Raw genomic sequence first — 17,699 nt, 5'->3', positions numbered from 1 at the left:
TAACTCTACCACCTCTTGCTCCTCTGGCCTGGGTGCAAGTGCTAGGAACTCTGTTCAGAACAAATGCCAACGTGTTTCTTTTAAAGATGCCCACCAGTCATTTCTTACTGTTTTAATCAAAGCCCAGAAATCAGCCAGATTCATGTCTACAGCTTCTCTGGAACTCAGCACTTTTAATCTTTCAATTCGCGAATACTTCTCTGGCAGCACAAGCATGAAGTCACCAAAACCACTTTCCTGCCTGACATGGGAGAGAACAACTGGCTGCCTGATGATGGAGCAAGAGCCCTCAGTACTGCTTTTGTGTGGATTTATTTTGAGGTTGTGGGTTATAGGTGTCCATGTTCTCTCAATAGCACCTTCACTTCTTACTGCACTGTACCAGCCTCCATAGAACTAATCTGGGATCACCTGCTTCCTAATAATCAGGAGTAAAACTTTGGCCAACCCTCCTCCCTCCTTTTCAGAATCAGCTGCTGCATGATTGCTTTTCTCCATCTTTTCTTTTGCTCAACTACTTGAGCTCTACAGGACTTAACACTTTGTGCTGTTTTCTTCTTCACAGACAATGTCTGGTCCTGTAGGATCTACTGATGCCTGCAAACTGCACATGGTCACACTCTCTGTCGCACTTTTCCAAGGAGGGTTTTCCATTTTTTCCAACTTTCTCTTGAACTCCAGTGATTTTTTTGCAACCGGTTATTAGGACCTGTGAGTTTTGCCTTCTACTGTTTCCACGTTCCTCTCAAGCATATTTTGGCAGATAATCATTGCAGGACGAAGAGGAAAACTGTGCCACCAGTAAGATTAGAGGCTTGCGAAGTTCCTTCTTTGACTGTCTCACTGTGTACCCATAGCCCTCTGCTGGGACTACATCCAGTCAGGAGTGATGCTTCTCAGGGCTACACTTAAGTGTTTTTCCAGTCAATCTGAATGGATGGGATTAGAGAGATCATAAAAATCTCTTTGTTTCCGTCTTTGACACCTAGGAAGTGACTGAAACGATGGGTAGTGTTCGTGGTGCACGCCACAGACCTGGTTCAGAAGGTGTGCTGGAGCCTCCTCAAAGGACACGAACATTCAGCCTGTACAGAGTTCCCAGTGCTCCAGCTCAGGTCCTGCATTTTCCATGAACATGTATGCTCTAAAACTTCAGAAATGCATTTTTTCCACTTAAACTTCACCACCAGTGAGAAAAACAAAGCCAGCTTACATAGAGGCATACATACTGTCTTAAGTTATAATAAAATATTCTTTCTTTGAAGAAAGAAGCTTACAAAAATTGTTTGGGCCTATTTTCTCCTCTAAGCAAAATAAATACAAAGAAACAAAACACATGGAATGCACGCTGGAAAACATCTGTCATCATTTCATAATTATGACACTGCAAATAACATAGAAAAAGGCTCAATTCCGTGCCTTATAAATTACCTATATACCACGCAGTGTCGAGCGAAAAGGAAGATAAAATGCACCAAATATCTCAAATATTAAATTAACTCATTGAGAGGAGTGAAAAGTGACTGTGACCCCAAGTGTCTGGGGAAGAGGTGTTTATTTCCCACCGCTGCGTGACCGAGTCTGTGATATGTGGTAATAGCAATCTGACGGATTGCATCTCCCGTTGGGTCCGGCCGGCCCCTGTGGTCCGGGTAAGCCTGGTGTTCCTGGCGGGCCCGGCAGGCCAGTAGCTGGTAAAACAAAGTTAGAGTTAGCAGAGTCCTTGCCAGAGCACGTGCAGCGCCCCGCGTTTCATCGCTACACGCCAGCTCATCCGCAACAAGGCAAGTGGGTCTGACCTCATGCCACGACCAAGTGTCAAAAACCAGGAAAAAAAAGCCCATTAGTTCATAAACAACAATGGCAGAAATAAATCTGGAGACTTGTACCTGCAGGGCCGGGTGGTCCAGGGTTACCGAGCAGTCCAATTCCAGGCTCGCCTCTTTCCCCTTTCTGTCCTCTATAACCTACACAGAATAAAGATATGAAAATAAGAGCATCCTCTTATTATAAACAGTGATCTGCCAAATATCTTGTTGCCAGGAAATCGTCAAGACAAATGTCATTGGGAAAACACATGCTCACTTCTTTTTCTGAGAGTGGTATTTTCTTTCCAAGACAACCCTTTTAAGTTCCTTCTGGAAAATACGCTCATTTCTAGCAGTGACTGTTGCACCCTCTGCCAGAGGACCCTCACTATGTTCACTAGCCGGATCATTCCCACAGATTTTAAGTTACCTTCTTGAAGTTCCTTTAACAAAGAACCAAATACGTATTCTGTTCCAGTGCTACCTGTTCGACAAAGTGAGGAAAGCACTAACCCAAAGGCCATCTGGAGTCTGACCAGCCCTTCTCTGTTAGCCCAGAAACTGAGCAAGACTTTGCCCTTTCCACTCCACGTAAATCTTTATGGCTGTGTTTTTCAGACTGTACACTGGTAGCTGTATGCTTAGATATTCCCCCTTACACAAGAGAAGACCCGCTCCCCTGCCAGTGTTACTCAGCTGCCATCACATGGACCGAACTTGTGCAGACTTGGGGTTCTAGCATGTAAGGCCTACTTTGATCCAAGTAGCTGTATATTGCTAACAAGGGGTGGCTACTAATTATACTATGAATATTTCAGTCCATTTTCTTCACAGGCCATAGCTCTGTATTTATCTAAACAGCATCTTCTTAGATGCTGCAACTCACGTCCAACCCGTTTCTTTTTCCTTAAACTGCTTGTAAAACACTACTAGTTGAAAGCACTCTGGCTGCTTTAAAGCAAAGGACTGGTGGCTATCACTGTAACATTTTCCTTAAGACTTCAAGTTAAGAATCCATCTAGAAATTCACCTTTTCTGTTTAGACTATGCTGTTTATATAGGACAGGGAATGAAGGTATTTTTAAAGGAACACAGGTGACAGCTGCCACAATCCCTTACTTTCAAAGGGGTTATAAGGAAACCCTCTTCCCTCTCAACACCTCAGATGTTGGCCTATAAGGTGATCTGTGTTGAAGGTTAATTTGCCCGCTCCTGGTGACATCTGGAATTAAACTTGTTCTGCATCAGAGACCAATATATTTCCAGTGCCGTGTATGCCGTACAGTAAGAGCTGTAACTTAGTTTAAATTAAAAGAGTCACGGCTGAGCAGTCAGCATAGTGGCATCAATCCACTTGATGCCTCCTGAAGATTTATGGGTACTACCAGATGGATAGCAAAGGTTATCTTGTACTGTGGTTTGTTGCAACACTGGTACTTTACAGGACAATCCAGAAGGAAACTATTGTAAGGGCATGGGTACCAATTCAGGGTTGTTCCAACAGTCACAATGCAGCTGGAATGGTACACAGAATATGCAAGCTTTCTGTTAAACACAAGCTCATTATACACTTTGGTAGAAAGTCTTATTTTCTGTTGCAATCACTCTAGGTTTCAAAACAGAGCATTAATTATCTTAGTCTTTTCTCAGCACCCCAACAAGGAAATTAAAGTGAAGCAAAACCATTAGAAAACACATGCAGAATGACATGCATCATATAACAAAAAGCTCACACAGAAATAAAATTCATATTAATCATGCACCTGGTCACTGAGTTGTGTTAAGCAGAAATGTACAGGCATATATGCACACAAGCTCTAAGGACTCAGAACAGGGAATATGCAGGCGTTTACGTTCAATTGTGAATCCTGATTTTGCTCTTTACTGATCACAGCAGTATTTGTAACTACATCAAGTTGGTTTGCTCTGAAAATCTTGTGTAGCATGTAGTAGTTGCTACTGTTTGAGAAGCCCAATCATACAACCACAGGATCTATTACATTTACTATTTATTATATATGTTTCTTAATTTACATTAGATAGTTAGATTTCCCAGTACAAACCCAGCTAATTGCAATTTTTAAAAGTAATGCAGCCACTAATCATTTGTTTTGCATTTCTTCAGTTGTGGGGAAAAAAGAAAAATGACATTCAAGATTTGTCACATTTACAATCTCCATGATAATCATTACCATAAGTATCTGAGACATCTTAACTGAAAAGAAGCTGAGATAAGACTGAAAGATTCTGTAAACATCACTGGAATTCAAGACAACAAGGAAAAAAACCACTAGAATTGGAAAAGGGCAGCCTGACAACAAAAATATATGATCCAGGGTAGTCTAAACCATCACTGGCTGTATCTGAACACACATGCAAAGGTGTAGTTTGTAGTTCTGATGACAATGAAGTTTCATACAAACATTCCCAGATATCTTAAACTAAACATAAGGCTTTATTTAACAGGGTGTAAGCTAGTAAACAGGCCTATATGTAAACAATCTGAACAATGTAATGTGTAAATCTGGCAGGAAAATATTTGATTTTTAATGAGGTATCTTTTGCTCAGAAATAAGGCCATGATTATACTTCTGGAGGATAATATCACCTTCTCTCTGAGCTTAAAGTGACAAACTCATACACAGTCAATGGAAAATATTACTGTACATGTAAATCAGATTTTAATTGTTTTTAATGTAAAGGCACATATAAGATGTTGTCTATTTTTACTGGTAGAATTACAATTCCAGTAAGACATACCTGTTTAATTCAAAAGGTAACTGTTTTAGAAAAGCATTTTATTTGGGTTCCAGAAGCTTTTTTGTGATTTCTGCAACCCAAAAGTTTTGATATATAAGTATGTACCCAATGTGGGCAGTAAACAGCAGCAGAAACAGCAGCAGTATGTAGTAAGTATGTGTTTATTCAGAAAAGCTTTCTTTTGCTCACAGATGAATGGTGATAGCTAAATACAGCTCTCAGTTTGGTGCTCTCCACAAACATCACAGTCAGAAGCATTGCTACCACAACATCCTCAGCTCTACATGGAAACCGTAGAATGATTTAAGTTGGAAGGGACCTTAAAGATTATCTAGTTCCAAAACCCCTGCCATGGGAAGGGACACCTTCCACTAGACCAGGCTGCTCAAAGTCCCATCCAGCCCATCGCTTCCAGGGATGGGGCAGCCACAGCTTCTCTGGGCAACCTGTTCCAGTGCCTCACCACTTCCACAGTGAAGAACTTCTTCCTAATATCTAATCTAAATCTCCCCTCTTTCAGTGTAAAGCCATTCTCCCTTGTCCTATCACTCCATGCCTTTGTAAAAAGTCCATCTCCAGATTTCTTGTAGGACCCCTTTAGGTACTGGAAGGCTGCTCTATGGTCTCCCTGGAGCCTCCAGGCTGAACAACCCCAACTTCTCTCAGCCTGTCTCCATAGGAGAGGTGTTCCAGCCTGCTCATCATCTTTCTGGCCTTCTCTGGACTCACACCAACACATCCACATCCTTCTTATGTTTAGGGCCCCGACCTGAACACAGTATAGAAGTTCATGACTATGAACTTCGAGGTAAAAAGTTCTCTTAATTAAACTGCTCCAAAAGGTATTCCACTGATATCATGGAGACCTTCTTCCATTCGCTGCATTGAAAATGCAGCATCTGCAACTAGCATGCCAAGTAGCTAGAGAAATCTGAGGTTCTTTAATACAAATGAGGCAAACACCTTATCATGACAAGGAACAATGAGACAACAGTTTATCATCTGCTGTGTTTTACTGTGCAAATACTCTGCATTCATAAAAACAAACAACTGCAAAGAAACAGGAAGGGTGCTAAAAGCAAGGCCTCTCATCCACCCTCCATATTCTGCATTCGTGCTTTGTGTTCTAGCTCTCCCAGCTAAGAGATGGTAGCTGGGTTTCAAATCAAAGTGAAACAGGTTAACTTCACCCTCCACAGCAACAAACATTTTACAGGAGGTGATGTTTGAAACCAGTGCAGCTATTTCAGAAGAGTAACTGTGTCTGAGCAACACCTACCACAGTGGGTTCCTGACACCAGCCGAGCAGACATCATACATCTACGTGCTCCCACCATACAAATTAATAATTCTAACAGGAGACTAAAGTTTTACAACAGATATTAGCAATGAAAATAAGGTACTTTTAGTATTCATCGCTTGGCATTTTTATTTCCTAAGCTGATCCCTTCAGGCTACCATGAGTTACGAAGACCTACAAAATACTAGTTTCCTTTATTTGATAGGAACAGTGAAGTTTAACTAAGATGAAATCTTGTTTTCTCTATTGAGAAAAAAACAACAGTCATGTTAACATAAAAGATCTTTGGATTACAAAATTCACGTACTATTATAATTCTAGAAATTCAATTAAGTCAGTTGAGTTAATAGATCTAGATCCTCTAACACATGACAAGCTGACTGAATGTTTGCAAATGGATAACATTGCTATAGCTTATCTATAAAGTCTTGAAATAAACTTCCTGTTTCTCTATGAGACAGTAGCATCCTTTAAAACTCATACAGAGTAAACAAGTTCCTCTGCTCCCCGTTAAGCAGATGGTGTACATTTCACTGGTAACACTGCCCCACAGTATCAGCTTGCTGATGTATGTGTCATAGATTATTTTATTAAAAATGAAGAAATACATATATATAAATCTTCCAATCACTATTATATAAAGTATGTTTAAATACCAACTGTATGTTTCATAATTTCAGTTGCAATTCTTTGTTGCTTTTTGTTTGCATGCTATACTTTTATTGAGACCATCCTATCAAATAAAAATTATTTGCACCTGAACCACTGGGAAGTACCTGAGAACATACCTTGCTGAAGGCCAGCAGGTAACAATCCTGAGCATCATTAGAAATGAATGACTTTATGCCCAAGAGCAAGGAATTGCTGTTCCTTACATAGGATTTCTGAAGGCAACACCTACACTTCCAAAAGCTAGTACCTATGTTTTCTGCTTCTGGGCTTGACCCCTACGTATTGTTTTGCTGTGCAGAAGGAGGTTCTTGTGGAATCTAGCCAGGTGATACCAGACCAATTCCTGGGGGAATTGGCAGCACGCTCCAGGTGTATGGAGGGACTCCTCCTCCTCAGAGGTACAGTGACTTTCCCACTGGCTGGCTCTAGCAGTCTCTCTGTTCAGTGTGCAGCATCACAAACAGGCTCTGGAGGCGTTCATAGAGGTCCTGTTAACTGCTCTCCAAAACTATCTACTTTTCACTGGCTGTAATGGGACAAGTGATTGTTTCACTCTGACAGCCCAGAAGTGTGTTACTGCAATCAGCAGAACTCTGGGGTTGGCAAGCTGGGCTACACCCAAGTGAGAAACAATAAGGAATACATGTCAGTCAATGCTAAATGTGTATTATGATTTGGGCATATGTGCACACAGCATACTACCTTGATGGACTCAGCCACACATGCACATAACACGCTTCTCCAAGCTGTCTTGTCTGCTATGTCTTTGTATATGGCTGAATATAAGCTGGAATATAGAAGGATACTTTCTAACCTGCTCAGAGACTTGAATTTCTTTTTACTTGTTTGCACAAAGCAGTAACATGCACAGGCACAACCGGGAAAGGGATGAAGGATGTTTGTAAGTGTGCTTCTCACAGGATTCTCTCTTACTTGGAGTGTAAAAAGGAGGCAAGACAAATTTTTGGCTTTCTTTGCTTGGAAGTATAATTTCAGATATCTTCTGATGTATCAGAGAAGTAAATGCTTCTCACTTAGCTTACCTTTTACTAATCAGAAAAGAGTATTGAGCATATCAGTAAAATAAATGGAAATCCTGCATACATGGGCACTACTTTTACTTAAGCATAAGGCATGAAAAAGCAGCTTTATTTTTTTTCAAGCACAGCTATAACCTTTACTCTTGATGCTCACTAGCTGGAAATGAAGCCTAGTACAGAGGTCCACTTTCCAGAAGCATCTTAGACTATCCACCACATACATCATTAATGAACAATCTGGCACTGACATTGAAGTTGACCATTTACAGTAATCTGAATGTTTAGGTAATGAAGAAGTCAGTGTTGTAAGATTCTAAGCCTTTTATTGTTTTCCTTGATCCTTTATTCTTGTTCTTCTCATTCTGAGCTCATCACATTTTTCAAGCTTCTGTCAGGGGTTTGCGCTTATCAATGTTAGTAATTCTTTATTCTTCTTATAGCTTTAGGATCCACACATCTTCAGCTTTACTCTCATGTTCTTCATTCCAGTCTGACTTGCTCTGACTCCAGAGCAGACCAAACTAACAAAAGATAATAAAGAACTCCCTACAGATAAACTGCAAACGAAATATTACCCACCCACAAAATATTATTAATCGGTAAATTCCTTTTTCCTTTTATTCTGTTCTCCTCTTCCTTTTAATCTCTGAGAGGCTGGCTCTGCAGTAGATCACAGCTTCAATAAGCCTGTATTCCCTGAAGCTAATTTTGCAGTAAAAGACAGTTCAGTGAAACAAGAGTCCTACGCTGTCCAAATGCAACGTACAAGTTACCATTTGGGGTATAGAGAACAGCTGATTACTCTGAAACTGATTTATGAAAATAGGTTACTTCACTGTAAGAAGAATTCATGTGCTAATATTTAATTTTTCACTGCTTCTTAAAGAATATTTGCCTTCAGTTCTCCCTCCCCTGTGTTGTCTCAGCATCATTGCTGAGAGCACTCAGACTTGGAGATCAAATTTTTTTTCTTAAGTAAGATATTCTCTTAATATGGAACCAGATGTAAATCGTTATGTTAGAGTGCTGGCAGTTGTTATTCCTTGTTAAAGTATTTTGGAGAAAAAAAATCCAAAACCTGGTACAGTAGTCTAGATACCTGTCAGCTTTAGGTATCTGTCAGTAATTAAGTGCATCACTTATTAGAATAAAATGCACTGATTAGGAATTTTTAATCAGTAAAATCCACACATTTACTATGGGTTAATGTTTAGATCTAGTCTGGAAAAACATAAGTACAGTTTTAAAAGTTAATAATTAGGAAGCTAGATGGGTAATCCTGCCTTATTTAATAATCATTAGCAAGTATATAAAGATTTCAAGATATGCTTTATGGGAACATTTGTTTTTTTAATTCCTACCTTGAATTCCACGTTCTCCTGGTGGCCCTGGCAAACCATCCTTTCCTGGTGGTCCCGGTAACCCATCTTTTCCTGGGGGCCCTGGTTTTCCATGCGCTTGGGATGCAAGCATTGCAGCAGGCAGCTTCAGCTGGGATACAAACTGAGCCATCCTTTCTTCATTAACAAAGGACATGGGAAAAAGCGGTTAAGAAATCCGCTTGCAAACTATGGGAAAATAAATGAATCCCAAAGCCCCAGGTAAAGTGTTTAATCCTTCTAAATGTCAAGGTATTAAGTGCTCCTATAAGTACAGAGGCCTTCAGTTCCAAGTCTAGACTCATGTTTGAGCCTTTACCCTTTGAAATAATCTGAATGAATTTGTACTAAAATATGTATTACCACTCTCTTTTACTAATGTATTCCAATATTTCAAATGACTTCTGACTCATTGAAGTACTTAAAAATACATGAACACAGAATACTTAGTATTTAACACCCCTATGAAGGGCTACCTTATATGTTTGTAACTTACAGTAAATTGCAAATTAGAGTTTTAATACTACAAATTCCAAGTTCTTGGAATATGCTGAAACCTTGAAAACAGTTGTAAAACAAACCCTGCAAGTGCTTAGCAAACATTATTAATTGCAGAGATTTCAGCATGAACAGTTTAAACTGGTGGAATAAAGTGCACTTTGTAACATTTCAGTGTTCCTTAGAGGTAAACAAAACAGGCGCTAACCTTGAATCTGTCTCATCTATACTGGATTAAAAAACTTAACTAAGTATTCCACAATTTAGCTGGTATTTAATGTGGTGGAGTTTCAGGAGTGGGCATCAAACAAAAAAGCAGCAAGGTGACAGAAAATAGGCAAAGTGAAACAAAGCCAGAAGTAGAAGATGTATGGGATCACTAATGAGGTGTAGAAAATGGAAGAGCTATAAAGACAAAAGCCAAAATTCCCTGTAGGCAGGATACTTTAGTATTTTATTTTTATGATTAGACTAAATACTTGTTACCATTCCATTTGAATGGGAAGCAGAGGTAACTTCAGCCAACAACATGCTTTAAAATACATAGTAGGTTGAAGTCTTAAGGGGTAGCAGTCCAGGAAAGGGTGAAAATACACAAAACGATAGCCTTGTTCTGAAGTGAAAAACTGCCTGAACAGTTTAAAAAGTCTCAAGATTTATATGATTTATTTTATCCCTGAAAGATAAAAGGTTTTGTATCCACAAATAATAATGACAAAATAGCTAAGCACATTGCAGACATAAGAAATGCATTTTGCAATGGAAGAGAAGCTACTGTTAAGAGATGTTGGAGCAGAAGCTCATTTTAGACACCTACCTGAGTTACGGCTTTTGAACCCTGACTGAGAAAATGCTGGGGAAGAAAAATACCTTCTTTTCAGAGTAAGGACATACCTCAGAATGCTTACATAGTACAAAGGCCATGACTGAATCTGGTACTTGCCTAAAACTGTGCCAGAAGACGGTGGTCCACAAAGGAGCTTTGGAGCACAGCAGGGATGTTGCTGAAAATGCACAGCAGTTTAGATCTGCATGACCGAAAAGCTGTCAAGCCTTTCTCTCATTTGGAGAGTCATCCACTGAGTGGCCAAAATAATTAGATCTTTCTCATGTCTTCTCTTTAATAAATCTTCAATGTCTTAATGATACCTATGTATCTGCAATAGTGTATGATACGTATATGTATCTACAATGATACATACATACGTTTGCTATCACGATTTGGAACAAACTACCTGTTAATGCTAATCTTCTACAGAACTAAATACTCCAGTTAACAGATACTGTAATTTATAATTGCCTGAACAGAGATATTGAGTAGACTTAAACAACAATTAAACATAGCTACAGCAACAAAGCAGCTGCCAAGTGCAATGGAAGTTACATGACACGTGAAGGCTGTAGGGATGTAAAACATTTAGAAGAGAATTCAAGATTTATGTTTAGTTGTATAATACTTCATTTACTTACCTTCAAAAACCTTAAGAACCTCTTGTTTGATGTATTTTTTTATTTCTTCGAGTGAAACTGTATCAGCCTGATGAGGCAAAGAAAAGGTGATACTTATCAGAAGAAAGAGAGGGCACTTTATAATGATACAAAAATTTAAAAAAAAATGCAGAAAGTATCATTAAAAGTGTAAAGCTTTTACCAAAAGTTAAATATTTGGATGTATTTGTGTTATTTACTTAACTGCTAAGATCACTGTATTGCAAATACATTATGATACTATAAAGACTACTAACACCATTCAGTGAAAGAGGCACTCCCAAAATGTCAAGATTATCAGCATGTTATGTGTAGTGAAATTAATTTTCCTGAAACAGTAAGGATGTCCAGTGATACCACTATGCATTACTTGCCTTTGGCATAGCATTTGCCAACTTCTCACTCCCTCCAGGGACTAACTGCTTTGATGCACAGCTGACTAACTAAAACTGCATCACATAACCAATAACTTCACTGGAAAAGTTTTTTAGAGCTTTATCCTATCTGACTGAGGGTAAAAAGAACTCACAATATGGATGTGTGTCTGCGTGCACATGGGCACAAACCAAGATATCTACAACTGACAGGCAGCATTTCGTTGACTTTTTAAATGTTGCTTTTTCTTTTACTATGAATCGGTTTTGTTTGCCTCCTTTTCCCTCTCAGTTACGGATTTATGCTTTAGCTCTTAAGCTTATGCAAAACTTGAAAATTAATGCTATTGAGTAACTATATTGATTTTTTCATGAGCTAAAAAAATAAATAACTAAAGTTTAAAGAGATATCTTAGTTTTTCTGACACTGTGGTACTGCTCAGTTGAATTTCCACTGCTCAGCACATGCTACTTTCAAGACATCTGAATTCACAAGCAACAAAACAAAACTTGTATTTACTTACCGGAAACCCTGGGGGTCCTGGAGAACCCGGGGGACCTTGATGGCCTGGTGATCCTGGATAGCCTCTGTCTCCTGGGGGCCCAACAGGACCTACATCCCCCTTTTCTCCTGATGGGCCAGGTTTCCCTCGTTCGCCTTGTGGACCTCTGTCTCCTGGAATACCCTGATCTCCCTGTGTAAAATAAAGGCAGACAGAAAACTATTGCGCACAGTCGAAAAAACTGGGAAAAGCCACCCAAGAGAAAATTCCTCCCTGTTCAGAAATAGATTTTATGAGTCAGGCAAGGAAGCTTATTTTACAGGCTAACCCTGGTTTCTGAAAACACAGCAAGTAGTATTTTGTTTGGTTGTACTTTCAGTGTTGAAGTCCATGACAAAAAAATCAGCTTGACTCCATAACCTATTTTGTTAGCTTGACTTCTGTAACAAGGACAGAACTTGGGTCCAGAAAGTTTACAGCCCTCCTACGAGGATTTACAAACATCAAATATGGCACAGGTATAATTCAGGTGCTCAAATTCCCCTAGGCACAAGGCATCAGGATTTTTCTGTAACTTTCCCCATAAGTCTGATATTTTATTTCTGCACATACAATTTCAGTTAAGAAATTTCAGTTAAGAAATTCAGTTAAGAAACAACAAATACACAAATCTATCAGTAATGAGTGAATTCCTTGCAAACAAAATAAATTAGAGGTCTGTGTTCTGGCCACCACCAACTTCCATCATGGGTGAGATGGCATTTATATTAGTTTGTGAGGAATTAAATCTCTTAGAGTCACTTAATGTATTAGCTATTAGTTCACTAAAGTACAGCTGTGGAGCAGAGTGCCACAAGTCACACATTCAGATTGTTAATGAACAGCTGGCAGTTCTTAAGGGTCACTGACTGCCCTTGAAGCTTCATTTAAGCTAATGTTAAGCTCCACCATGAGCAACAAGCAGCATCAAGAACTGACTACATCATTAATAGATAAATCCAGAATCTTCATTTATGAAGGGTGAATGAATGGAATTAATTGCATTCTTAATCTACAGCTTCTTAAGTCATATTTACATGACATGTAAAGATTGAAAGAGAGAAAGGTAAGGATGCAAGTAGGAGGTTGTATAACATTTTTATCACCTCTCTGTCCTCCAAACTCTATGATTTACAGTGAGTTAGAGCTTATTACTGACTATAACTAAGCTTCACTACAAAACCCACTATGACTTGTGAGGTTTTATTGCATTAAGTGAAACCATAACACATTCGCAATTGGAGTTTGAATTGCCCTAAGTAAGAGGCTCTGAACTCTGAAAGTCTACTGCAAGAAAAAAACCCCGCAAGTGCCAAAATCTGAGACCTCATCACCTCACACTTAAAATTTTAACCTCCATGGTGGGTTGACATTGGCTGCCTGCCACATACCCACCCAGCTGCTCTCACTCCCCCTCCTCAACAAGGCAGGGAGAGAAAATGAGATGAAAAGTGTGTAAGTCAGGATCAGGACAGGGAGATCACTCACCAGTTATTGACAGTGTAACAAAGACTGAACATGGGGAAGATGAATTTAATTTACTGAGAATTAATAACAGCAGGATAGTGAGACCTTCCCCTCAACCCACCCCCTTTCTTCCCAAGCTCAGCTTAACTCCTCACTCTTCTACCTCCTCCCCCTGAGCAATGCAGTGGGATGAGGAATGTGGGTTGTACTCAGTCCTTAACACTTCATCTTGGCTGCTCCTTCCTTCTCACATTTTTCTCCTACTCCAGAGTGGGGTCCTTCCTATGGGAGACAGTCCTTCATGAACCACTCCAGCATGGGTCCTTCCAATCTGCTGCAGTTCTTCAGGAATGGACTGCCCCAGTGTGGATCCCCCATGGGACACAGTTCCTGCCTGAAAACCTGCTCTTGTGTGGGCTCCACTCCATGGGCTGCAGGTCCTGCCGGAAGCCTGCTCCAGTGTGGGTTCTCAATTGGCTGCAGCTTCCTTCAGGGCACATCTACCTGCTCCAGCATAGGTTTCTCCATGAGCTACAGGATGGATATCTGCTCCACCATGGACCTCCACGGACTGCAGAGTGACAGCCTGCCCTCACCAGGATCTTCTCCAGCCTGCAGGATGCCGTGGTTTAAACCCAGCTGGTAACTCGGAACCACGCAGCCACTCACTCACTCCCCCTCTTCTTCCTCCCCCCGCTCCTGGAGGGATACGGATGAGAATTGGAGGAATGTAACTCCCACGGGTTGAGATAACAGCACTCCAGTAACTAAGGTATAATACAAACCACTACTGCTACCACCAATAATAATAATAATGATAAGGGAAATAACAAGGGGAGAGGATAAAATTGCTCACCACCCACTGATCGATACCCAGCCCGACCCAAGCAGCGATCTGGGCCTTCCGGGTAACTCTCCCCAGTTTATATACTGGGCATGATGTGCTGTGGTATGGAATACCCCTTTGGCCAGTTTGGGTCAGGTGTCCTGCCTCTGCTTCCTCCTGGCTTTCCCTCCTCCCTGGCAGAGCATGAGACTGAGAAAGTCCTTGGTCAGAGTAAACATTACTTAGCAACAACTAAAAACATCGGTGTTATCAGCGTGGTTCCCAGGCTGAAAGTCAAAAACACAGCACTGCCCCAGCTACTAAGAAGGAGAAAAATGACTGCTGTAGCTGAACCCAGGACACCGGGGAATCTGCTCTGGCACCTGGAGCACCTCCTCCCCTCCTTCTTCACTGACGTTGATGTCTGCAGAGTTGTTTCTCTCATGTTTTCTCACTGCTCTCTCCCAGCTATTGTGCAGCACTTTTTACCCTTTCTATCACACAGGCAGTACCAGCGTCACTCATGGACTCAGCTTTGGCCAGAAATGGGTCTGTCTTGGAGCCATCTGGAATTGGCTGTGTCTGACACGGGGGCAGCTCCTTGTGTCTTTTCAGAGAAGCCACCTCTGCAGTCCCCTAATTATCAAAACCTTGCCATATAAACCCAATACAACCTGTCAAACTGCTAACATGATCCTATTCAAGGAAGTCAGTGTGACATAGAAACAATCTTAATGTGATTACATTTACTGTGTCTCTCTTAAGAGACCTATCCTGCCAATACTGCTGACACCAGATTTCCAGTTTTATTTTCTGGGCATTAATACTTAAGGCAAAACTCTAAACATGCAGCTTATGAATGATTTCCAGCAAACACACAACTAATTTAGCTATTTGGTAGAAGAAAGACAAGACATGATGTGATACCTAAGACAGCTGTAACCCCTGTCAAAGACTTTCAAATTTTCAACAGTTGGTGGGAGCAGGAAAGGGAATGTATGTGCCTTCGGGGTACTGGAAGAGTAATGTTCTGATGGAAGAGGCATACCTTTTCAGGTTTCTATAAATTTTAAGATTTATAGGAAAAAGTGTTCTGTCCTGCATACAGCTACGGTATCAAGACATGTATTACTACACCTTGAGAAATTCAAGGCACAGGAAAGATTCTGACTAAGCAGAACTTTTGTAGTCTGCAGGGAAGAGGCTCTTTCCTGGCCTTAACAAAGTTTTTACATCCAGTCCCCATCTCCTACTTCACTCACAGCAACCTGGAACATTATAAAATTGAAGAAAAACTCCTGTTTCACCCCACGTTTCTGTAAAACTGGAAAGAGGTACAGTCTTTAATATGTTTAGTTTAGACCACACACACACACACACGCATGCATCCACATATATAAATAAAGCTGTCTGAAGATTACCATACTTACAAGAAGCCTTCATTAAAAGCACATTAAGGCATAACTATACACATATAATTTCTCAGTTTTACAACCCTGCAGAGTAGGCATGGATAGCAATTCTACTAGAAATAAAGAGGTAGGTTTCTGTAAAAGCACAGTGCTATGGCAATTGAAACTGATCCTGGAATTAGTTTTCTCCTAAATGATTCCCATTTTACAGTCTGCCAGTGTATGGGAGGCAGATCAAATACTACAGCCACTTTTCAAACAAGTGCTTTTTTAACTGCCTCCAGTGTTTTCTCTGTGTTTGGAAGAAGCTCCTTGTAAAAATTCATTAAACTAGATCACATCTTCCTCTGGTTCCTCTTTAAACTCTCCTTCACCATGAATTGTACAAAAAACAGGGTAGCACATAGCAAGCTCTGCCTACAGTGTTAAATTATTCAATCCTCGTCCTTCCTAGTGCTCTCCCATCTCTTGTACTTAATCCTGTACTAAATTCTGTGCAGAAGAAACTATTGCTTTCCCTGGGTTTCTACATGCTCTAGTCCAGTGGGATGCTGATCAACGTACACAGATAATAGTAGTAAATGAGCCAGCCACAAGTACTTTAATCTGGTGCTGAAGTGACCTGAAAGACATATTTCTGATTCATATAAACCACATGTTTTCAACTGGTTTGTCATTCAGTTTACAAAGTAGTAATAACACCAGTGTTTAATCACTCAAAGAACGTGTAAGATTATTTCAGCCCAGGCAATGGCTTCTTTCTTAAAATAACTCTACAAGAATATACTTATATTAGACATAAAAATCTCAAGAGCTTTATTATGTCATTCCAATGTTGATGCTTCTCTTTTCTGTAATTGCAACAGCTGATCTCAAACTGAAGGAGTATGCTACACAGCAGAAATAATTACGGCTGCAAGAAAATACTGACTTTGTGTTATTTTCTGTAATCACTGCAATCTCTCTCACAGATGCAGGTCTGTAATACCTGATCCAGAGGGGGAAAATAAAAAGAAAAATCAACTCCAACTCTCCCACTGATCTCTTATCTGAGATGCAGACTTCTGCTGTGTATTTCACTGTTCTTTCTCTGCCAGATCTCCCCTTGTTTTCCACAAACCTTTTCTTTTCCTGCAGAATTGTAATGAACAACTGGCAGCTGTCTGAAAACTGTACTGAGGTACTGCATTGGGCATGTTTATAGCTTGCCTGTTATAAAAGATTGTGAGAGATTTGTATTACCACTTGAGACAAAAAAACCTCCTGGAAATTGATCAATTTTTTTAATCATGTACCTATATATTTATTTTATTTTTATATATGTGTGTATATATATTTTTTCTCTGTACAGAGAAAGCTAGATCATTACATGTTTGCCAGTGATCCCAGAAGTGACAGCAGACTCGGTTATCTGTGACCTCTCTGAAAGCAAGCATATATCCATATTTACACAGACAGCTACAGGTACGTGTGTGTATGTATGTACTCTGTCACCAATGAGACTGGAATAAATACACGCTCTTCTCTTACCCATACGTTTCCCAAGTTTCACTCTGATGAAGCAAGCTAAGGCTATATCTCTGTCTCTCACAGGCTTCTCCAACATCCTCCTCCCTGTCAATATGTTTTAAGGTCAGGCACTCACAGGTCCAGCCTCCTCTTCTGGTTGTATGTGTGCAGTTCTATTTGCAGGGCATTCAGATAGGTTGATACTGAGAAGGTAAAGGCTGGGCAGTGTAATTCAGTACACAGTAGGGGGTACAATAAGAAAGCTCTTACATTTTATTTGTGTCCTTCAAGGCAGAAACAGAACATTGAAAAGTGTCAATTTTCATATGGGACAGCTGTTGTAATAATGGTTAAAACCTCATATGTCCGCAGTGTCATAAAGTAGCATTTCCTTTTCCAGATTACACAGGGAGGTGCTTTTCTGATTCATCAAATAAATGCACTATCACCTGGATTAGAATATCAGACTTTAGCAATGTTATAACAGGAACAGAGTATGCATTAGGATTTTCTTTGCTGTAGCAAAATAAAGATCATCTCTCACCTCCCACAGTGATTCCTGCCCACCGTGGCCCTCTTACCATGAACAAAACAGTCTAAGCATTTTGGGAAGCAGTAAGGTAT

At 40.1% G+C, this 17,699-nt stretch overlaps 1 protein-coding gene across 1 annotated transcript in view; it reads right to left on the bottom strand.

The window, feature by feature from the left end:
- Positions 1–1,153: 1,153 nt before the first annotated feature.
- COL19A1 (collagen, type XIX, alpha 1) overlaps positions 1,154–17,699 on the bottom strand; it is a gene marked incomplete at its 5' end in the record, with an annotated part of 100,014 nt that continues 83,468 nt past the window's right edge. The window contains 6 exons of the mRNA XM_010012820.1: positions 1,154–1,691; positions 1,890–1,967; positions 8,942–9,097; positions 10,928–10,994; positions 11,844–12,014; positions 14,644–14,790. Of these exons, the coding sequence (XP_010011122.1) occupies positions 1,555–1,691; positions 1,890–1,967; positions 8,942–9,097; positions 10,928–10,994; positions 11,844–12,014; positions 14,644–14,790 (756 nt within the window). The remainder of the gene's footprint in view (positions 1,692–1,889; positions 1,968–8,941; positions 9,098–10,927; positions 10,995–11,843; positions 12,015–14,643; positions 14,791–17,699) is intronic.

This window comes from Nestor notabilis, unplaced genomic scaffold (genome assembly GCF_000696875.1).
Source record: "Nestor notabilis isolate BGI_N333 unplaced genomic scaffold, ASM69687v1 scaffold1284, whole genome shotgun sequence".
Lineage (NCBI taxonomy): Eukaryota > Metazoa > Chordata > Aves > Psittaciformes > Psittacidae > Nestor > Nestor notabilis.
This window is presented reverse-complemented; position numbering and strand designations above follow the sequence as displayed.